At 41.4% G+C, this 24,794-nt stretch overlaps 1 protein-coding gene and 1 pseudogene across 1 annotated transcript in view; both read right to left on the bottom strand.

The window, feature by feature from the left end:
* Window positions 1-3,361: 3,361 nt before the first annotated feature.
* Window positions 3,362-6,286, bottom strand: LOC121534444 (annotated as a pseudogene).
* Window positions 6,287-18,310: 12,024 nt separating this feature from the next.
* Window positions 18,311-24,794, bottom strand: part of LOC121534647 (alanine aminotransferase 2-like) — a 9,656-nt gene continuing 3,172 nt past the window's right edge. Inside the window, exons 8-11 of the mRNA XM_045206091.1 lie at window positions 24,499-24,673; window positions 24,088-24,243; window positions 18,946-19,058; window positions 18,311-18,753 (exon numbers count right to left, since the gene is read on the bottom strand). Coding sequence (XP_045062026.1) covers window positions 18,663-18,753; window positions 18,946-19,058; window positions 24,088-24,243; window positions 24,499-24,673 — 535 coding nt within the window. The 3' untranslated portion in view covers window positions 18,311-18,662. The remainder of the gene's footprint in view (window positions 18,754-18,945; window positions 19,059-24,087; window positions 24,244-24,498; window positions 24,674-24,794) is intronic.

The raw sequence follows: 24,794 nt of genomic DNA, 5'->3' as shown, positions 1-24,794 counted from the left end.
TGACCCTTCTTTTTCAAGACCTCTGCAATCCGCCCTGGCATGCTGTCAATTAACTTCTGGGCCACATCCTGACTGATGGCAGCCCATTCTTGCATAATCAATGCTTGGAGTTTGTCAGAATTTGTGGGTTTTTGTTTGTCCACCTGCCTCTTGAGGATCGACCACAAGTTCTCAATGGGATTAAGGTCTGAGGAGTTTCCTGGCCATGGACCCAAAATGTCGATGTTTTGTTCCCCGAGCCACTTAGTTATCACTTTTGCCTTATGGCAAGGTGCTCCATCATGCTGGAAAAGGCATTGGTCGTCACCAAACTGTTCTTGGATGGTTGGGAGAAGTTGCTCTCGGAGGATGTGTTGGTACCACCATTCTTTATTCATGGCTGTGTTCTTAGGCAAAATTGTGAGTGAGCCCACTCTCTTGGCTGAGAAGCAACCCCACACATGAATGGTCTCAGGATTCTTTACTGTTGGCATGACACAGGACTGATGGTAGCGCTCACCTTGTCTTCTCCGGACAAGGTGTTTTCCGGATGCACCAAACAATCGGAAAGGGGATTCATCAGAGAAAATGACTTTACCCCAGTCCTCAGCAGTCCAATCCCTGTACCTTTTGCAGAATATCAGTCTGTCCCTGAGGTTTTTCCTGGAGAGAAGTGGCTTCTTTTCTGCCCTTCTTGACACCAGGCCATCCTCCAAAAGTCTTCACCTCACTGTGCGTGCAGATGCACTCACACCTGCCTGCTGCCATTCCTGCCTGAGCAAGCTCTGCACTGGTGGTGCCCCGATCCCGCAGCTGAATCATCTTTAGGAGACGGTCCTGGCGCTTGCTGGACTTTCTTGGGCGCCCTGACGCCTTCTTCACAACAATTGAACCTCTCTCCTTGAAGTTCTTGATGATCTGAAAAATGGTTGATTTAGGTGCAATCTTACTAGAAGCAATATCCTTGCCTGTGAAGCCCTTTTTGTGCAAAGCAATGATGACGGCACGTGTTTCCTTGCAGATAACCATGGTTAACAGAGGAAGAACAATGATTTCAAGCACCACCCTCCTTTTAAAGCTTCCAGTCTGTTATTCTAACTCAATCAGCATGACAGAGTGATCTCCAGCCTTGTCCTCGTCAACACTCTCACCTGTGTTAACGAGAGAATCACTGACATGATGGCAGCTGGTCCTTTTGTGGCAGGGCTGAAATGCCGTGGAAATGTTTTTTTGAGACTAAGTTCATTTTCATGGCAAAGAGGGACTTTTCAATAAATTGCAATTCATCTGATCACTCTTCATGACATTCTGGAGTATATGCAAATTGCCATCATCAAAACTGAGGCAGCAGACTTTGTGAAAATTAGTATTTGTGTCATTCTCAAAACTTTTGACCACGACTGTAGAATAATAGTGAAGACATCAAAACTATGAAATAACACATATGGAATCATGTAGTAACCAAAAAAGTGTTAAACAAATCAAATATGTTTTATATTTGAGATTCTTCAAATAGCCACCCTTTGCCTTGATGACAACTTTGCACACTCTTGGCATTCTCTCAACCAGCTTCATGAGGTAGTCACCTGGAATGCATTTCAATTAACAGGTGTGCCTTCTTAAAAGTTAATTTGTGGAATTTATTTCCTTCTTAATGCGTTTGAGCCAATCAGTTGTGTTGTGACAAGGTAGGTACAGAAGATAGCCCTATTTGGTAAAAGACCAAGTCCATATTATGGCAAGAACAGCTCAAATAAGCAAAGATAAATGACAGTCCATCATTACTTTAAGACATGAAGGTCAGTCAATACGGAACATTTCAAGAACTTTTAAAGTTTCTTCAAGTGCAGTCGCAAAAATCATCAAGCGCTATGATGAAACTGGCTCTCATGAGGACCGCCACAGGAATGGAAGACCCAGAGTTACTTCTGCTGCAGAGGACAAGTTCATTAGAGTTACCAGCCTCAGAAATTGCAGCCCAAATAAATGCTTCACAGAGTTCAAGTAACAGACACATCTCAACATCAACTGTTCAAAGGGGACTGTGTGAACCAGGCCTTCATGGTCGAATTGCTGCAAAGAAACCACTACTAAAGGCCACCAATAAGAAGAAGAGACCTGCTTGGGCCAAGAAACACGAGTAATGGACATTAGACCAGTGGAAATTTGTATTTTGGTCTGGAGACCAAATTTGAGATTTTTGGTTCCAACCGCCGTGTCTTTGTGAGACGCGGTGTGGGTGAACGGATGATCTCTGCATGTGTATTTCCCACCGTAAAGCATGGAGGAGGAGGTGTTATGGTGTGGGGGTGCTTTGCTGGTGACACTATCTGTGATTTATTTAGAATTTAACCAGCATGGCTACCACAGCATTCTACAGCGATACGCTATCACATCTGGTTTGGGCTTAGTGGGACTATCATTTGTTTTTCAACAGGACAATGACCCAACACAACTCCAGGCTAAGGGCTATTTTACCAAGAAGGAGAGTGATGGAGTGCTGCATCAGATGACCTTGTCTCCACAATCCCCTGACCTCAACCCAATTGAGATGGCTTGGGATGAGTCGGACCGCAGAGTGAAGGAAAAGCAGCCAACAAGTGCTCAGCATATGTGGGAACTCCTTCAAGACTGTTGGAAAAGCATTCCAGGTGAAGCTGGTTGAGAGAATGCCAAGAGTGTGCAAAGCTGTCATCAAGGCAAAGGGTGGCTATTTGAATAATATCAAATATAAAATATGTGTTATTTCATAGTTTTGATGTCTTCACTATTATTCTACAATGTAAAAAATAGTAACAACAAAGAAAAAGCCTTGAATGTGTCCATACCTTTGACTGGTAGTGTATAAAGAAAGATAAGAGATCAAATCTTTAACTCCAGAGTATTTAGAATTAATCAGATGTTTAATTAGTTTTTTCCTCCAAAAAGTGAATGTATTGTGAAATGCCCATACGACAAAACGGTAGTCATTCTAGTGCTCTACCCGACCATACAGTTTAGTATTTGTCCCATGACTAACCTTTGCCTTCTCGATGGCTCCTTGGGGTAGATACAGCCGGGGGAATACGAAAGCCCCTCCCATCATTGGCTGACAGCTGATCCCTGAAATATTGTTCAGAACCTCCGGGACCCAGTTCATGTTATGGACCAGCATGGCCTGGATAGGCTGGGTCTCCTGGGTCTCTTGGTGGAGATGGGAGAGAAGACAGGGAGAGGAAGGACAGGGGGGAGAGTGTATTGTATGGGACACTGAGATGCTGTTGTGAATACGGAAATAAATGAAGTTGTTTGATTTTGATTAACTATTTCTTATTTTAGAGACATCAATGCTTGCAGAGCACTATCATTAAACTACTTATGACTAACTGTTACATGGCATATGCTATCTACTAAGCCTAACGTCATACTGTAGTTTGTGACCTATTTTGATGCGTCTCACCTGGGCGTAGACCGGGTATGAGGGGTCCCCTGGCCTGGGAGGGTTAGCCATGAGCTCCAGGGCTAGCTGACCAGTCACTGCCGCGCAGCTGTCAGTGGAGAAGATGGTGTAGGCGTACCTCATGACGGTGGGGTCAAGGTTCACCAGTTCCACATACCCACCTCGTAGCCCACACCTGGGCAGGGAGAAGAGACATACAGGGTAGTGGTCAAACACTGGCCTGCTGGGTTCAGAACAGGTTTGTACACCACAGGAAGCCTGAAGTGGATCTCTTAGGGAACTGCCAGCTATTTTATGTACTTTTGTCACTATTGAGTTTGTGTTGGCAGCTCATACGTTGTCTAAGATGGCACTAATACATGTTTGCTCTAACGCTCATGCTGAAAGTATTTGACAGTTTTAAATAAGTAGTAGGCTAGTAGCTAATGACTTAATTAAGTAGCTAATGGGGTAATACGATCCAGATCATTGTAGAGTACAGTAGGCTATAGAATGTGTGTATTGAAGACCACTCCTCTGTTGATGGGACTAATTGCTCTAATTGGTCCAGGCCACACCCCTTCCCACTACAGCTGTTCTCTCTCCCAAATTACCACTCCTCAGCCTTTTTCTCACTCCTCACCTTACCATTTAACCCCCTTCTCAAAACGGCAAATCCTTTCATGGTGATGCCACGGGCGGCATATTCCATTTTCCTTCCCTTTGTGCATGAAAGAATCAACCACCACAACCCTACCTACCGGCCTTACAAGCCAACAAAATCCATCATCAAATCCTCGCCCCCCTGCCTCTGCTGTGTGTGTGAAATAAATCAGATAATTGGATACTTCCTCATTCATCCAGCAGCATTCTAATAAATGCGCCATGGTGGCATTCTGAACTTTGAACCAGTCAATTACAAAACCTCCTATTACAGTCCACCGTCAGTTGAATGTATGAATCTGTTAGTCTATTGCCATAGACAGACTGCTGCTGTACTCACTCTCCCATGAAGCCTTTGGATGCTGAGTGGAAAGAGGCCACCTCCACTGTGTGAGAGAGAGGAGGCCCCATGTCTCAGACATAACCTTTTATAGGAGACAAACTCACTGCCCTCCCCGAACACACTTTCTGATACACCTGTGGATCGAATGAAACAGAGAGGGGTGCGTGGAAGACAGAACAACAACGCACTACATAGTCAATATAGAGAGAAGTGAAATATTTGTGATTGAAAATAAGTAATTTGCCAGGAGAGAATACAGACAGGAAGTCACCTCATCAGCCATGAGGAAGCGCCTCTCCTCAGCAGCGAATCGGATCACCCCTTCAATACACTTCCTGCTCTGAACATGACCTAGCAACAACAAAACAAATGAGACTATCCATAAATACTGCTGGGTTAACTTGGCCTGCAAAAATGTTGACTTTATATTCTTCATATGGTCAAATAGTGGGGTACTACTGTATCGACCATCATGGAACCGGAACAACACGTTACCTGCAGGATTCCCCGGGTTGATTACGTACAAAGCGACAGAGTTGCAGACACCCTTAGAGACCTGTAGTGCTCTGCGTAGCTCCTCCACCTCCATTGCCCAGCCATGCTCTTCATCTAGGTAGTACGGAACAATGGCTGCACCGAGCCTTTGCTACATAATTTTAAAAGAAGAGTAGGTGGGCACAGCGGTCAGCACACCTGTCGGAAGTGAGGCCTGATTGTGGACCAGCAGCTTCAACACTTGCTAAAAACAGAAAGCAGAAAATACAGAGGGAAAGATGAATGAGACATGATGATGATGATCATGATGGTGATGAAGATAATTCTCACCATTATTGACCTTTGAGAGACAGAGGTCATGAAGATATTCTCGGGGGACGATGGTACACCACCATCTCGTCGAGAGATGAAGTTGGACACGCTGCACTGTATATAAGAGATACCACCAGAGGGCGTGTATGAGCCTGATAAGACAGAAGAAGAAAAAAACACAGGTAAACACACATCACATATACCAGCCAGGTCACCCATGATACAAGTCAGTATTCGACGTCCATCCATGTCTGAGGACGTCGGGAGATGACGTCCAAACCGGCCACTAGAGGCAATAGTGAGCACTGTTACCTTCAAGTAGGTTTCGTTTTGCTAAGGTGTTGTGGATGGGCGTAAGCATCTGCCTCTGGTGCCAAAGGTAGCTTTTTTTTTATTTTATTTTTTTATTAACCCATCCACCCCTCTTCGGAGGACAACCATATTTTTAGTTTTTTTACAGCTTTTCTGCTACATATACATTTTACATACATGGTACTTTTATATAAAGCAATCACATAACAATAATACATTACCAAACATAAGCTCTTTAATCCCACCCCTCAGCCACTCTCAGCCCATCCCACCTATCACCATAGACCACCCTCGTTTGGTTTCCATGTGCCATATATCTTTCAATTGTGCTGTGATGTTTTACATACATTTTTAACCTTTCTAATCATATAGTATCCACAGATTGTGAGCTAAAGATAAACCTTTCCTACGAGTATTATTATATTATTTATTGACTGGTTGCATGTTTTAATCCAGCAATAAAAAGATTGTATTTGAGATTTTTGTTTTAATCCAGCGATAGAAAGCATCTGCCTCTGGTGCCAAAGGTTGCATGCTTTTGAAATTTTTGTTTTAAGCCCATCCTAATCCTTACCCATTCAGAGTTAATGCCTAACCTTAAGAATTCAGAGTTAATGCCTAAACTTAACCCTAACCCTTAGAAGTCGGAGTTAATGCTGGTAGTATATACTGAGAGTCATGATCTGCCACAACTTCACACTTTCATACTGTAGACTAGACATAGTTCGGTAGGCCCAATTGCAGTCCTCCTTACCTACAACCATTGTTACTAAAGTTGCACTGGAAGACGCTCGTTATTTACTGACTGACTGCCTCAGACCACTAGTAGAACAGCTAAGTGCGTTGTCAGATGCTTTTTAGCCCTTGTGCATCACTTTATACACAGACGATCTTCGCTAAACATAGAATCAAGATGTTTATCTATCTCAGAACAAAGTTGACTACAAAAACAAAGTTGCCTTAGGTGCCTTAGTTGTCTTAGGCAATTGTTACAAACAAGCGAAGGATAAAAAGATTAAAACCGAGATGACTGAATTAAAATACACTCAATGGCCAGTTTATTAGATACACCCATCTAGTACTGAGTCGGACCCCCCTTTGCCTCCAGAACAGCCTGAATTCTTCGGGCATGGATTCTATAAAGTGTCGGAAACGTTCCACAGGGATGTTGGTCACTTCTGACGCGATGGCATCACGCAGTTGCTGCAGATTTGACGGCGGTACATTCATGCTGCGAACAGCCCTTTCAATCTCATCCCAAAGATGCTCTATTGGGTTTTGTCAGCAACAATGTTCAGGTATGCTGTGGCATTCAATAGTTGCTCAATTGGTATCAAGAGACCTAACGTGTGCCAGGAAAACATTCCCCACACCAGTACACTACCAGCCTGTACCGTTGACACCAGGCAAGATGGATCCATGGACTCAAGCTGCTTACGCCAAATCCTGACACGCAACAGGAACCGGGATTCGTTGGACCAGGCAATGTTTTTCCACTCCTCAATTGTCCAGTGTTGGTGATCTCGTGCCCACTGAAGCCACTTCTTCTTGTTTTTAGCTGATTGGAGTGGAATAGAATATAACTTATAAATGCCTCATGAGCATAGTTCAACCGTCATACCCCTTCAGAACCCAAAATATAAGCTTGTTTTACTCCAATGTTTGTAAACCAAGTAAATGTAAACAAACACAATAGGAGTCCTGCACTGGGTCGAATATCCACAGTTCTTCCCGCTGGCAGGTGGAATTAGCTGGGAAGTGGAATGAAAACATTATTTCAACCTGAGGGTCGGCTTGAGTTTCAGAACAATTATATTGCAGTTCGAAACGTTTTAAATCATGATCATATTTTACAAACCCAAGAGCTTGTTGTGTATAGGCCTAGGCTATACACTAGTGCACAAAATATTAGGAACACCTGCTCTTTCCATGACATTGACTGATCAGGTGAAAGCTATGATCCCTTATTGATGTCACCTGTTAAATCCACTTCAATCAGACCAGAGAATCTTGTTTCTCATGGTCTGAGAGTCCTTTAGGTGCCTTTTGGCAAACTCCAAACAGGCTGTCATGTGCCTTTTACTGAGGAGTGGCTTCCGTCTGGCCACTCTACCATAAAGGCCTGATTGGTGGAGTGCTGCAGAGATGGTTGTCCTTCTGGAAGGTTCTCCCATCTCCACAGAGGAACTCTTGAGCTCTGTCAGAGTGACCATTGGGTTCTTGGTCACCTCCCTGACTAAGGCCCTTCTCCCCCGATTGTTCAGTTTGGCCGGGCGGCCAAATCTAGGAAGAGTCTAGGTGTTTCCTAACTTCTCCCATTTAAGAATGATGGAGGCCACTGTGTTCTTGCGGACCTTCAACGCTTTCTCATTATGTGGTATTGTGTGTAGATTGATGAGGGAAAAAAGTATTTTAATCAATTTCAGACTGTAACGTAACAAAATGTGGAAAAAGTCATGGGGTCTGAATACTTTTCGAATGCACTACACATCAAATTGTAATGGAACTATTACCATATATCAGTTCAATTGGTACAGCATTCTCACTAATGGGTGCAACAAATATAGCCGTCTTACAAGGCACGCCTCCAAATATGTTAATGAGTCAGCGATTCTTTCTCCTCCCACAAAATGTTTCCACAATGCACCATCATTTACAGAATGCTGCAGTAAATATACAGCAAAAAAGCAATACAGTACTTTATTGTTAAGTTGTATTGTAATAGAATTACAGCAATTGCTAACAGTGAATATGTAATTATATATTACAGCATACCAATGAATATTTGGTGCATTATATCACTTGCACTTGTAGAGGCCTTAACAAAGGCTTCTAAATTGTCATGACTACTGGCAGGGCCAGATTAAGGTTAAAACAGAGCAAATGGACATGACTAAACAGTCAATCATTAAAGGTTTGAGACTTGCTTCCACTCTGATCTATTCCCTATATATTTAATTGTTAGGGAACTACTACCGCATATCACTTAAATTGGTACAGCACTCTCACTAACGGGTGCAACAAGTATAGCCTCTTAATGTGTTAATAAGCCAAAACAATAGCATGCAGCCACAAAAGGTTTTTGGCGCTCCAAAGTTACAGTATGGTACTGTATTCTGTGGGGGCAATACTGAATTACAGTAAATTACTGTAGATTTACAGGAAAAGGTTTTTAGATTTAAAAAATACAGTATGGTACTGAATTACAGTAAATTACTGGCAGCACACTAGCCAGTAAGTTACTGTAGATTTATAGGATAAATATATATAAAACAAAAATATGGTACTGTATATTCTGTGGGGTACAACATTCTCACTAATGGGTGCAACAAAATACAAGGCATGCCTCAAAATATGTCCATGAGCCAGAGGTTCTTTCGCTGCCCACAACATTTTCCACAATGCACCATAATTCACAGTATGCTGCTATAAATATACAGCAAAACAGGTAATACAGTACTTTTACAGCAGTGCAGCGCAACACTGTTAAGTGCCTATAATGCATTGCTTTTTACAGTACAGTACTGTAATATAGAATTACAGTACTGTAATATAGAATTACAGTAGCTAACTGTGAAAGTTTTGCTGTAAATTTACAGCAATTTGTTAACGTGTGTGGCTGGGATACTGTTAACCCTATGCACAGCATTCCACGTTCTATATAGGGCTAGGATAGGCTACTGTGAGATCTTACCAGTGTGAGTTCTGCTCTAATCTGATTGGCTCGTCTCACCAAGGGCTCCAGCTCTGTCTGTTTGATGCTCCTCGTCTTGCGGCAGAGCTCTCTCAGGCAGAGGAGAGACATTCTACTATCACACCTGCTGGTCCTCTCAGACAAATGGAATAGTATCTGATGAGATGCCTATTGACTTGTCGACTTCTATGGCTCCTTGAACTTTTCTCATGTTGTTGGTGAGGAAGTGAGTAGGGGTAAAGCTCCCCCCCAAAGTTATTTCCTGCAGAGGAACCAGTAAACTCATCAGTTTTGCAAGTTGAGCCTGCTTTAAAGTTGCCCCAGGCAAATTCCAGTAAGCCTAAAACAGATATATCTGGTTCATCGCCATTGTTTGTTTGTTTTTGTGGAAAATTGTGTTTATTAGATTTTTTTCCACATAGAATTCAATAAGACATTAATGTGAAATTCAATTATACAAGTACAACAAACAAAACAAACCCCCCAAAAAGCTAACATTTAATATAGATACAGTACATCCCAATTGCACATCATGCCATCTGCATTCATATGCCATCACGCCATTTTAGTTGTTACCTCAGATCACATATCATACACATATCAATTATTAAATGTCTATAATGACTCTGTATATACTAACCAGGGATCCCAAGTCTTATGAAAGGACTGTGGATTACCTTCTAGTGGCATACATTAATTGACCTCATTAATCCATTGAGTGATATTGGGAGGATCCTCATGGTTCCACTTAAAAGTTATACATCTTTTAGCCACAGTCATAGCTAAACTAAAACAATTATTCAATCTCTGAGAAGTAAGTTGTAAATCAGATAGATCCCCAAGGATTGGCATCATGGGAGTTAAATGTAGGTCTACTTCCCTATGAAGGACCTCATGTAAAATTATTTAAATCTCCAGTCTCCATTGTTCAAGTTTAGGGCAGGCCCATGTCATGTGTAATGGAGTACCCGTCTCTGTTTTACAGCGAGGACAGTGTGGAGATTAATATTATTTAAAGAGGCACCATTTGGACTGGAAGATAGTGTTGTTTAAGTTAGAGACATTATATTCCAGTTCACCCAAGGTACTTTTATGGAAATGGTGTCGTTTAAGTTGGAGACATTATCTTCCAGAGTTTTATGCACATTGTAATAATAAATAAGAACTTGGATAGGACCACAGTTCTGCAGTGTACTGAGTAGCACTGGGCATGTATACAGTACCAGTCAAAAGTTTGGACACACCTACTCATTCAAGGGTTTTTCTTTATTTTTACTATTTTCTACATTGTAGAATAATAGTGAAGACATCAAAACTATGAAATAACACATATGGAATCATGTAGCAACCAAAAAAGTGTTAAATAAATCAAAATTAATTTTCTATTTGAGATTCTTCAAAGTAGCCACCCTTTGCCTTGATGACAGCTTTGCACACTCTTGGCATTCTCTCAACCAGCGTCATGAGGTAGTCACCTGGAAAGCATTTCAATTAACAGGTGTGCCTTGTTAAAAGTTAATTTGTGGGGGCATGCCTTACTAGGCCAACCATTGATGCTTTAGTTGTTAAAGGATGGATACTTCAAAAGAAGTGAGAGCTTTAGGCTTCATGTTTAAAAATGAAAAGTCACTCCACTGGAATGTCATCATTTGAGCATTACACAGAAATCACATGCTGTGAAGAAATGGGTTTAACAGCTGCCAATTACAGCAGTTTATTAATTAAGAGCGTATCCCTCTCCTATTTCTCTTTCACCCTTGTTGTGGTAGCTTTGGAATATTCCGATAATAGGCTGTAGGTTTCTGACATCCCACTGGGCACACACTGGTTGAATCAACGTTGTTTCCATGTCATTTCAATGAAATGACGTGGAACCAACGTGGAATAGACGTTGAATTGATGTCTGTGCCCAGTAGAATGTGTTTGCATACCGTGCCTAATGAAAGTCTACAGACCCCTTGCACACATTTTGCTGCCTTAAAATTAAATCTAAAAAGGGATTCAATTAGATTTTTTCCCTACAGATCTATACAACCTACTCCACATTTTCATGTCAACAAACACTTACCATCCAGTAAAAGTGTATTTTATTATGATAAAGGCATACTTCTATTTGCCTGGTTCTACCAGGCTAGACTTTTATAGCCTTAGCTATGATTTCACAACTCCAAAGACAAGAATGTCTATGGAGTTATGAACGTATGGTTTCCAGGAAAGTGCAGCACCAACTGCAAAGGTCCACTATCACTTGATATTTGTAAAAAGATCCACTGTATACTACTACTACTATAGCCTAATCATACATTATAATTTGATATCTTGCCTAGTTTACAACTCGTAAATGTGTGTTATAGCCTATTTGCTTTTTGAAGCCAATGCATTTACATCTAGAATCCTATTTTTTTTTCTAGTGATATGACTGATGTTCAATTTAGAGAGATAATTATATTTATACAGTGGGGGAAAAAAGTATTTAGTCAGCCACCAATTGTGCAAGTATATTTGCAAATTATGGTGGAAAATAAGTATTTGGTCAACAAGCAAGATTTCTGGCTCTCACAGACCTGTAACTTCTTCTTTAAGAGGCTCCTCTGTCCTCCACTCATTACCTGTATTAATGGCACCTGTTTGAACTTGTTATCAGTATAAAAGACACCTGTCCACAACCTGGAAAGTCTGTGTTGCCCAGCGACAGCCCCAAAACATCACTGCTCTAGAGGAGATCTGCATGGAGGAATGGGCCAAAATACCAGCAACAGTGTGTGAAAACCTTGTGAAGACTTACAGAAAACATTTGACCTGTGTCATTGCCAACAAAGGGTATATAACAAAGTATTGAGAAACTTTTGTTATTGACCAAATACTTATTTTCCACCATAATTTGCAAATAAATTCATAAAAAATCCTGCAATGTGATTTTCTGGATTTTTTTTCCTCATTTTGTCTGTCATAGTTGATGTGTACCTATGATGAAAATTACAGGCCTCTCTCATCTTTTTAAGTGGGAGAACTTGCACAATTGGTGGCTGACTAAATACTTTTTTCCCCCACTGTATGTTCAAGTCCATAAAGACCTAGGCACAGATAATCTTTGGTCTAGGCCAGCTATACTCAATAGGCAGACCGCGGTCCGAATACAGACCCAGTATGGGATCAATACAGACCAGGGGGTCCAACTAACTCAGAAACTCAGTCGGGCTTTCAGTTTACTGCTGTAGAGAGTTGTAATAGTAGAATGCACAAGGTGTGTTACTCTGCCGATAAATGTGGTCCTCTGTAGCTCAGCTGGTAGAGCATGGCGCTTGTAACGTCAGGGTAGTGGGTTCAATCCCCCGGGACCACCCATACGCAAAAAAAAAAATATGCACGCATGACTGTAAGTCGCTTTGGATAAAAGTGTCTGCTAAATGGCATATTATTATTATTATAAATGGCAATATCCATGCTGCCACCAAGGAAATGTGTGTGACCAACTTGACGTCTACTCACATGCCTCTAAACCAGGGGTGTCAAACTCATTCCATGGAAGGGCCTAGTGTCTGCTGGTTTTTGGTTTTTCCTTTCAATTAAGACCTAGACAACCAGGTGAGGGGAGTTCCTTACTAATTAGTGACCTTAATTCATCAATCAAGTACAAGGAAGGAGCAAAAACCCGCAGACACTCAGACATTTTTTTACAATCTGATTTTACTGCTTACCTGATGTGGAAAAGAGTTCCATGTGGTCATGGCTCTATTTAGTACTGTGAGTTTCCCAGCCTCTGTTCTGGACTTAGGGACTGTGAAGAGACCCCTGGTGACATGTCTTTTCAGGTATGGGTGTTTGAGCTGTGTGTTAGCTGTTTGAAGTGACAGTTTGGTGCTTTCAACACGTCAATATCTCTCACAAAGACAAGTATTGATGCAGTCAATCTTTCCTGTACTTTGAGCCAGGAGAGATTGACATGCATATTCTTGATATTAGCCCTCCGAGAACAACAAAAAGTATGAAAATGTATGCACTGTAAGTCACTCTGGATAAGAACGTCTGCTAAATGACTCAAATGTAAAATGTACGTTTATGGGCCAACTGTAGTTTGCCGGTGTTCTTCTTTGTGGCACTTGGCCATATAACTGGGCAGTAGTCCAGGTGTGATAAAATTAGGGCCTATAGGACTTGTTTGGTTGATTGTGGTGTCAAGAAAGCAGAGCTTTATCAAGGACAGACCTCTTCCCATATTAGTAACTGTTGCATCAATACGTTTTGACCATGTCAGTTTACAATCTAGGGTTACACCAAGCAGTTTAGTCTCCTCAACTTGCTCAATTGCAAAAAAAATAATAATAATGTTTTAGTCATTTAGCAGACGCTCTTATCCAGAGCAACTTACAGTTAGTGAGTGCGCCATGCTCTACCAACTGAGCTACACGGGGCCCATAATTATTATTAATTATGTCACAAGATTTAGATGAGGTTTAGGGTTTAGAGAATGATTTGTCTCAAATACAATGCTTTAGTTTTTTATATATTTAGGACGAGCTTATTACTAGCCACCCATTCTAAAACTGACTGCAGCTCTTTGTTAAGGATTGCAGTGCTTACACTTGCTGTCGTAGCTGACATGTATAATGTTGAGTCATCAGCGTCCATTAGCCTCTGTCCAGACAGGACACTCTCTTTGCATGGCACTTCGATACAAAGTGATTTCCGTAGCAGATTAGGAGAGCATTTTCGCTAAACCTAACCCTAACCTCAGTCTCCTAGTCAGCTACGTTAATTCTCCTAACCTGCTACGAAAAAGTCACTTCCGTATCAAAGTTGCGTGAAAAGAGTGTTTCCCCTGCTGAGTCCCTAACAACCGGATGTTCCAGTTTTCAGGGGAAATGGAAAGAGAGCCTGTGACACAACTACTGCTTTTGGATGTTAACAAGGCAACACTCCATCTTAACTCCTCCTCCACGTTTACTGGATTGGTTGAACAGTGTAGAAGGGAACCTCCCCCAACAGTTTTTGTTCTTCTCATCAAGACCAGCATGTAGGGCAGTGGTATTCAATGTTGCGAAAAAATTAAGAGTAAAGATTATTGTATGGGACAACATACAAACTTTTTTTTAAAAGATCATTTGAAAAATAAAATGCTATTGAGTAAATATATTTATTGGTTTCTTTTCATTTTGACAAGAAATGAAAATGCAAGTAATTGAAGTTTATCGATTTTAAGGCTGTGCCATTAGATTTGGGGTGAGGTCATGAGAAATTACTTGGGAAAAAATGGGGTACCCAGAAATTCCCGCTGAAAATATTTGAATACCACTAATGTAGGGGATCTAGTTTCAGGAGTTTATTTTACGCCTGCTACGTTAGGTTAGCGTACATAGCTCAGCTGGTAGAGCACGGCGCTTGTAACGCAAAGGTAGTGGGTTCAATCCCCGGGACCACCCATACACAAAAATGTATGCACGCATGACTGTAAGTCGCTTTGGATAAAAGCGTCTGCTAAATGGCATATTATTATATTATTATTATTATAGACACACAGGCTTTACTCAAGGTTAGTGGTAGGTCAGTAGTAAAAATGTAAAACAGTAAAGGACCAAGATAGCTGTGTTGAGGTATACCACACTCTACCTGGTTTATGTTAGAGAGGCTTCCATTAAAGAAAACCCTCTGTGTTCTGTTAGATAGGTAGCTCTCAATCCACGATATGGCAGAGGATGTAAAGCCATAACACATACGTTTATTCAGCAGCAGATTATGATTGATAATGTCAAAGCTGCACTGAAGTCTAACAAAACATCTCCCACAATCTTCTTATTATCCATTTCTTTCAGCCAATCATAAGTCATTTGTGTCAGTCCGTACATGTTGAATGCCCTTCCCTATAAGCATGCTGAAAGTCTGTTGTTAATTTGTGTACTGTGAAATAGCATTGTATCTGTCAAACACAATTTTTTCCAAAAGTTTACTAAGCGTCGGCATTGAGGCCAATGGAATGGATGGAGTAAAAGGCCAGCAACACTCTATTCTGCAGTCCACCACGAAATAACAACATCTATAGATTCTACAGACCCTACTAAGTACTCCCAACCCCACTTTTACACTGGCACAAATAAAAAATAATCTCTACAGCCCAACAATATAAATATACCATGAACATTGTATTTTTCAATAGTGCTCTTAAAAAATGTTTTTAAAAACATCTATTTTTTTCATTCTTTTTAAAAACTTGCGCCTTGCATTATAAGCAACATAAAAAAGTGCCATTGATTACAATGTAATATATTTTGAATGAGTTATTGACATTGCAATGTTTTGAAATGTGGACTTTTATTTTGAAGGTTTCTTTATTACCATACATAAGTGACATCATAATTTGTGCTGCTGGCAGAATAGTCGTTACTCACACAACCTTGAAACTGCTATTCAGATCTTAGCACAGTCATTTCATTCTGTAACTATTACAATGCTGTCAATTTTGTTAAATTTGTGATATTTTATTAATATTCTGAGAAAATTGTAAGAATCTCTGATTGTTAAACTCTCTGTCTAATTTGACTATAGCCGTATTATGTATATCACATAGTCAGTAAGTAAAGTGTGATTGATGTGTTTAATAGAATCGTTGAGAATCTGAGGGGATTTAAAACATTCAGCTTTAGTCAGTAGGCCTATTTGTAGTTTTACTGTATTTACAGTTGAAGTCGGAAGTTTACATACACTTAGGATGGAGTCATTAAAACTATTTTTTCAACCACTCAAACTATAGTTTTGTTAAGTCGGTTAGGACATCTACTTTGTGCATGACACAAGTAATTTTTCCAACAATTGTTTACAGACAGATTATTTCACTTATAATTCACTGTATCACAATTCCAGTGGGTCAGAAGTTTACATACACTAAGTTGACTGTGCCTTTAAACAGCTTGGAAAATTCCAGAAAATGATGTCATGGCCTTAGAAGCTTCTGATAGGCTAATTGACATCATTTGAGTCAATTGGAGGTGTACCTGTGGATGTATTTCAAGGCCTACCTTCAAACTCAGTGCCTCTTTGCTTTATATCATGGGAAAATCAAAAGAAATCAGCCAAGACCTCAGAAAAAAAATTGTAGACCTCCACAAGTCTGGTTCATCCTTGGGAGCAATTTCCAAACGCCTGAAGGTACCACATTCATCTGTACAAACAATAGTAAGCAAGTATAAACACCATGGGACCACGTAGCCGTCATACCGCTCAGGAAGGAGACGTGTTCTGTCTCCTAGAGATGAACGTACTTTGGTGCGACAACATCAAAGGACCTTGAGAGGATGCTGGAGGAAACAGGTACAAATGTATCTATGTCCACAGTAAAACGAGTCCTATATCGACATAACCTGAAAGGCAGCTCAGCAAGGAAGAAGCCACTGCTCCAATACCACCATAAAAAAGCCAGACTACGGTTTGCAACTGCACATAGGGACAAAGATCGTACTTTTTGGAGAAATGTCCTCTGGTCTGATGAAACAAAAATAGGACTGTTTGGCCATAATGACCATCGTTATGTTGGAGGAAAAAGGGGGTTGCTTGCAAGCCGAAGAACACCATCCCAAACGTGAAGCACAGGGGTGGCAGCATCATGCTGTGGGGGTGCTTTGCTGCAGGAGGGACTGGTGCACTTCACAAAATAGATGGCATCATGAGGAAGGAAAATTATGTGGATATATTGAAGCAACATCTCAAGACATTAGTCAGGAAGTTAAAGCTTGGTCGCAAATGGGTCTTCCAAATGGACAATGACCCCAAGCATACTTCCAAAGTTGTGGCAAAATGGCTTAAGGACAACAAAGTCAAGGTATTGGAGTGGCCATCTCAAAGCCCTGACCTCAATCCTCTAGAAAATGTGTGGGCAGAACTGAAAAAGCATGTGCGAGCAAGGAGGCCTACAAACCTGACTCAGTTACACCAGCTCTGTCAGGAGGAATGGGCCAAAATTCACCCAACTTATTGTGGGAAGCTTGTGGAAGGCTACCTGAAACGTTTGACCCAAGTTAAACAATTTAAAGGCAATGCTACCAAATACTAATTGAGTGTATGTAAACTTCTGACCCACTGGGAATATGATGAAATAAATAAAAAGCTGAAATAAATCATGATCTCTACTATTATTCTGACATTTCACATTCTTAAAATAAAGTGGTGATCCTAACTGACCTAAGACAGGGAATTTTTACTAGGATTAAATGTCAGGAATTGTGAAAAACTGAGTTTAAATGTATTTGGCTTAGGTGTATGTAAACTTCCGACTTCAACTGTATATACTTATTGAATATGACACTAAGACTGTTATATGTTATAGAATAATAAATGTCCTTGATGAAGTGTTTTATCCTGACAAACTAGAGGGTGGCTAAATTCCCCTTGAAATGCCATTGGAGTAACTCAGCACAGATTGCATCCAATGCTTTAAAAAGTTTGTCATCATTTTTACATCTTAGTCATTTAGCAGACACTCTTATGCAGAGCGACTTACAGCTAGTGCATTCATCTTCATCTTAAGATAGCTAGGTGAGACAACCACATATCACAGTCATAGTAAGTATTGAATTGACATGATAGACGTTGCCATTTTACAGGTACGTGTATTTAAGTATACATTCGGATGTTAGTGAATATGGCCAAAATCTATCATTACCTCAAAAATGTCAACTTTGACAGCATTTACACTTTCCCCTTAGTTCCAATATCTCTGCCCCACAATGGCAGGTCCTAACAAGGTAAAGTTGTTATTGTTAAGAAGAGTCTTTCTGAGTATTTAGGGGGGGGGTCTACACTGTCTGAGACAGGTATTTTCATTCTCTAATGCCAAAGTTTGACAAAATATGGAAAATATGCTTTTTCTGTGTACATGTATGACTTGAAGCATAATAATTATGTTAAAAGCCGCTCACGCCCAGGTTTTGTTGAAATGAATAGGAGCCTCTCACGCTTGGCAAAAGTCTGATGTAGCAGGCCAGTAAAACGGATTTGGTCACACTTTATTTGGATAGTCCCATATAGATGATCTACAGATGGTCATACTATCAACAAACTATAAGTTGATAAGCAACTGCATGTTATGGTTAGTGTTAGGTTTAGAATTAGGGTAAGGGTTAAGGTTAGTAAATTATAAGGGTTAGGGTTAAGTTTAGGCTTAGGATAAGGGTTAGGGTTTGTGGATAGTTAGCTGAAATGCTGTTGACAGTTATTGAACATCTACTGAACATCTACAAACCATCTTTGGACTATCCAAATCCATAATTTTTCTACGTAGGTCATGTTTTGTAAGTTTTTTTTTTAACGTTGTATTATTTAAATATGGTCTGTCAAAATATATAAAAACTTTATAAATGAGGTTACTGGTTGCTATTTTGATTCTCTGTACTCTGTTTGTGAAGTTAAATGTATTATTCATCATTGGGCTATGAGGTGAGGTTAGGTGAAGCCAGTTTTCAGGAGAACTCCTTGAGGAAATGCAGGTGGAAGTTCTTCAGGCGTTTCAGTACCTCTTCCATGGTCTCCACTGGGGTCATGACACACAGTCTGCAGAGAGAGAAATCAGTGGGGAAGTATAACCGTTTAAATAGAATGATGAGGCTAATGCTATGCTGCCCTGTCAATTTGGATAGGATGAGTACTGGATATGGAACCATTGACTACTGGAGTGTGAGATGTTTTATGGTGACATTTCTATGTCCAGAAGCAGTTGCCAGAGAGACAGAGAGAGGATTGTACCTGATGTGGTGGGTGCCTTCCTTCTGTCCATACTGACACCCTGGCCCCACACACACTCCTGCTTCCTCTAGTAACCGTTTACAGTACCACAGGTCAGGCTGCATCCCTACTACCTGCAATGGGAAACAGAAAACTCTGAGATATACAGTACCAGTCAAAAGTTTGGACAAACCTACTCATTCAAGGGGTTTTCTTTATTTTTTACTATTTTCTACGTTGTACAGTCGTGGTCAAAATTGAGAATGACACAAGTATTGGTCTTCACAAAGTTCGCTGCTTGTGTTATGAGATATTTTTGTCAGATGTTACTATGGTATACTGAAGTATAATTACAAGCATTCCATTAGTGTCAAAGGCTTTTATTGACAATTACATTAAGTTTATGCAGAGTCAATATTTGCAGTGTTGACCCTTCTTTTTCAAGACCTCTGCAATCCGCCCTGGCATGCTGTCAATTAACTTCTGGGCCACATCCTGACTGATGGCAGCCCATTCTTGCATAATCAATGCTTGGAGTTTGTCAGAATTTGTGGGTTTTTGTTTGTCCACCTGCCTCTTGAGGATCGACCACAAGTTCTCAATGGGATTAAGGTCTGGGGAGTTTCCTGGCCAGGTAGCTTAGTGGTTAAGAGCGTTGTGCCAGTAACCGAAAGGTCGCTGGTTCTAATCCCCGAGCCGACTAGGTGAAAAATCTGTCGATGTGCCCTTGAGCAAGGCACTTAACCCTAATTGCTCCTGTAAATCGCTCTGGATAAGAGCGTCTGCTAAATGATGTAAATGTAAATGTTGTTCCCCGAGCCACTTAGTTATCACTTTTGCCTTATGGCAAGGTGCTCCATCATGCTGGAAAAGGCACTGGTCGTCACCAAACTGTTCTTGGATGGTTGGGAAAAGTTGCTCTCGGAGGATGTGTTGGTACCATTCTTTATTCATGGATGTGTTCTTAGGCAAAATTGTGAGTGAGCCCACTCTCTTGGCTGAGAAGCAACCCCACACATGAATGGTCTCAGGATGCTTTACTGTTGGCATGACACAGGACTGATGGTAGCGCTCACCTTGTCTTCTCCGGACAAGGTGTTTTCCGGATGCCCCAAACAATCGTTTCAATCGATTCATCAGAGAAAATGACTTTACCCCAGTCCTCAGCATTCCAATCCCTGTACCTTTTGCAGAATATCAGTCTGTCCCTGATGTTTTTCCTGAAGAGAAGTGGCTTCTTTGCTGCCCTTCTTGACACCAGGCCATCCTCCAAAAGTCTTCGCCTCACTGTGCGTGCAGATGCACTCACACCTGCCTGCTGCCATTCCTGAGCAAGCTCTGCACTGGTGGTGCCCCGATCCCGCAGCTGAATCAACTTTAGGAGACGGTCCTGGCGCTTGCTGGACTTTCTTGGGCGCCCTGACGCCTTCTTCACAACAATTGTACCTCTCTCATTGAAGTTCTTGATGATCTGAAAAATGGTTGATTTAGGTGCAATCTTACTAGCAGCAATATCCTTGCCTGTGAAGCCCTTTTTGTGCAAAGCAATGATGACGGCACGTGTTTCCTTGCAGGTAACCATGGTTAACAGAGGAAGAACAATGATTTCAAGCACCACCCTCCTTTTAAAGCTTCCAGTCTGTTATTCTAACTCAATCAGCATGACAGAGTGATCTCCAGACTTGTCCTCGTCAGCACTCTTACCTGTGTTAACGAGAGAATCACTGACATGATGGCAGCTGGTCCTTTTGTGGCAGGGCTGAAATGCAGTGGAAATGTTTTTTTGGGGACTAAGTTCATTTTCATGGCAAAGAGGGACTTTTCAATAAATTGCAATTCATCTGATCACTCTTCATGACATTCTGGAGTATATGCAAATTGCCATCATCAAAACTGAGGCAGCAGACTTTGTGAAAATTAGTATTTGTGTCATTCTCAAAACTTTTGACCACGACTGTAGAATAATAGTGAAGACATCAAAACTATGAAATAACACATATGGAATCATGTAGTAACCAAAAAAGTGTTAAACAAATCAAATATGTTTTATATTTGAGATTCTTCAAATAGCCACCCTTTGCCTTGATGACAACTTTGCACACTCTTGGCATTCTCTCAACCAGCTTCATGAGGTAGTCACCTGGAATGCATTTCAATTAACAGGTGTGCCTTCTTAAAAGTTAATTTGTGGAATTTATTTCCTTCTTAATGCGTTTGAGCCAATCAGTTGTGTTGTGACAAGGTAGGTACAGAAGATAGCCCTATTTGGTAAAAGACCAAGTCCATATTATGGCAAGAACAACTCAAATAAGCAAAGAGAAATGACAGTCCATCATTACTTTAAGACATGAAGCTCAGTCAATACGGAACATTTCAAGAACTTTTAAAGTTTCTTCAAGTGCAGTCGCAAAAACCATCAAGCGCTATGATGAAACTGGCTCTCATGAGGACCACCACAGGAATGGAAGACCCAGAGTTACCTCTGTTGCAGAGGATAAGTTCATTAGAGTTACCAGCCTCAGAAATTGCAGCCCAAATAAATGCTTCACAGAGTTCAAGTAACATACACATCTCAACATCAACTGTTCAGAGGGGACTGTGTGAAAAAGGCCTTCATGGTCGAATTGCTGCAAAGAAACCACTACTAAAGGCCACCAATAAGAAGAAGAGTCCTGCTTGGGCCAAGAAACACGAGCAATGGACATTGGAGATTTTTGGTTCCAACCGCCGTGTCTTTGTGAGACGCGGTGTGGGTGAACGGATGATCTCTGCATGTGTATTTCCCACCGTAAAGCATGGAGGAGGAGGTGTTATGGTGTGGGGGTGCTTTGCTGGTGACACTATCTGTGATTTATTTAGAATTTAACCAGCATGGCTACCACAGCATTCTACAGCGATACGCCATCACATCTGGTTTGGGCGTAGTGGGACTATCATTTGTTTTTCAACAGGACAATGACATAACACACCTCCAGGCTGTGTAAGGGCTATTTTACCAAGAAGGAGAGTGATGGAGTGCTGCATCAGATGACCATGTCTCCACAATCCCCTGACCTCAACCCAATTGAGATGGCTTGGGATGAGTCGGACCGCAGAGTGAAGGAAAAGCAGCCAACAAGTGCTCAGCGTACAGTGGGGAAAAAAGTATTTAGTCAGCCACCAATTGTGCAAGTTCTCCCACTTAAAAAGATGAGAGAGGCCTGTAATTTTCATCATAGGTACACGTCAACTATGACAGACAAAATGAGAATTTTTTTTCCAGAAAATCACATTGTAGGATTTTTTATGAATTTATTTGCAAATTATGGTGGAAAATAAGTATTTGGTCAATACCAAAAGTTTCTCAATACTTTGTTATATACCCTTTGTTGGCAATGACACAGGTCAAACGTTTTCTGTAAGTCTTCACAAGGTTTTCACACACTGTGGCTGGTATTTTGGCCCATTCCTCCATGCAGATCTCCTCTAGAGCAGTGATGTTTTGGGGCTGTCGCTGGGCAACACAGACTTTCAACTCCCTCCAAAGATTTTCTATGGGGTTGAGATTTAGAGACTGGCTAGGCCACTCCAGGACCTTGAAATGCTTCTTACGAAGCCACTCCTTCGTTGCCCGGGCGGTGTGTTTGGGATCATGGTCATGCTGAAAGACCCAGACACGTTTCATCTTCAATGCCCTTGCTGATGGAAGGAGGTTTTCACTCAAAATCTCACGATACATGGCCCCATTCATTCTTTCCTTTACACGGATCAGTCGTCCTGGTCCCTTTGCAGAAAAACAGCCCCAAACCATTATGTTTCCACCCCCATGCTTCACAGTAGGTATGGTGTTCTTTGGATGCAACTCAGCATTCTTTGTCCTCCAAACACGACGAGTTGAGTTTTTACCAAAAAGTTCTATTTTGGTTTCATCTGACCATATGACATTCTCCCAATCCTCTTCTGGATCATCCAAATGCACTCTAGCAAACTTCAGACGGGCCTGGACATGTACTGGCTTAAGCAGGGGGACACATCTGGCACTGCAGGATTTGAGTCCCTGGCGGCGTAGTGTGTTACTGATGGTAGGCTTTGTTACTTTGGTCCCAGCTCTCTGCAGGTCATTCACTAGGTCCCCCCGTGTGGTTCTGGGATTTTTGCTCACCGTTCTTGTGATCATTTTGACCCCACGGGGTGAGATCTTGCGTGGAGCCCCAGATCGAGGGAGATTATCAATGGTCTTGTATGTCTTCCATTTCCTAATAATTGCTCCCACAGTTGATTTCTTCAAACCAAGCTGCTTACCTATTGCAGATTCAGTCTTCCAAGCCTGGTGCAGGTCTACAATGTTGTTTCTGGTGTCCTTTGACAGCTCTTTGGTCTTGGCCATAGTGGAGTTTGGATTGTGACTGTTTGAGGTTGTGGACAGGTGTCTTTTATACTGATAACAAGTTCAAACAGGCGCCATTAATACAGGTAACGAGTGGAGGACAGAGGAGCCTCTTAAAGAAGAAGTTACAGGTTTGTGAGAGCCAGAAATCTTGCTTGTTTGTAGGTGACCAAATACTTATTTTCCACCATAATTTGCAAATAAATTCATTAAAAATCCTACAATGTGATTTTCTGGAGAAAAAAAATCTCAATTTGTCTGTCATAGTTGACGTGTACCTATGATGAAAATTACAGGCCTCTCTCATCTTTTTAAGTGGGAGAACTTGCACAATTGGTGGCTGACTAAATACTTTTTTCCCCCACTGTATGTGGGAACTCCTTCAAGACTGTTGGAAAAGCATTCCAGGTGAAGCTGGTTGAGAGAATGCCAAGAGTGTGCAAAGCTGTCATCAAGGCAAAGGGTGACTATTTGAAGAATCTCAAATATAAAATGTGTTTACTACATGATTCCATATGTGTTATTTCATAGTTTTGATGTCTTCACTATTATTCTACAATGTAAAAAATAGTAACAATAAAGAAAAAGCTTTGAATGTGTCCATACCTTTGACTGGTAGTGTATAAAGAAAGATAAGAGATCAAATCTTTAACTCCAGAGTATTTAGAATTAATCAGATGTCTAATTTGTTTTTTCCTCCAAAAAGTGAATGTATTGTGAAATGCCCATATGACAAAACGGTAGTGATTCTAGTGCTCTACCCGACCATACAGTTTAGTATTTGTCCCATGACTAACCTTTGCCTTCTCGATGGCTCCTTGGGGTAGATACAGCCGGGGGAATACGAAAGCCCCTCCCATCATTGGCTGACAGCTGATCCCTGAAATATTGTTCAGAACCTCCGGGACCCAGTTCATGTTATGGACCAGCATGGCCTGGATAGACTGGGTCTCCTGGTGGAGATGGGAGAGAAGACAGGGAGAGGAAGGACAGGGGGGAGAGCGTATTGTATGGGACACTGAGATGCTGTTGTGAATACAGAAATAAATGAAGTTGTTTGATTTTGATGAACTATTTCTTATTTTAGAGACATCAATGCTTGCAGAGCACTATCATTAAACTACTTATGACTAACTGTTACATGGCATATGCTATCTACTAAGCCTAACGTCATACTGTAGTTTGTGACCTATTTTGATGCGTCTCACCTGGGCGTAGACCGGGTATGAGGGGTCCCCTGGCCTGGGAGGGTTAGCCATGAGCTCCAGGGCTAGCTGACCAGTCACTGCCGCGCAGCTGTCAGTGGAGAAGATGGTGTAGGCGTACCTCATGACGGTGGGGTCAAGGTTCACCAGTTCCACATACCCACCTCGTAGCCCACACCTGGGCAGGGAGAAGAGACATACAGGGTAGTGGTCAAACACTGGCCTGCTGGGTTCAGAACAGGTTTGTACACCACAGGAAGCCTGAAGTGGATCTCTTAGGGAACTGCCAGCTATTTTAT

This window comes from Coregonus clupeaformis, chromosome 21, assembly GCF_020615455.1.
Source record: "Coregonus clupeaformis isolate EN_2021a chromosome 21, ASM2061545v1, whole genome shotgun sequence".
In the NCBI taxonomy this organism is placed as follows: domain Eukaryota; kingdom Metazoa; phylum Chordata; class Actinopteri; order Salmoniformes; family Salmonidae; genus Coregonus; species Coregonus clupeaformis.
Note: the sequence above shows the minus strand (reverse complement) of the source record. Positions and strands in the feature narration are given on the sequence as shown.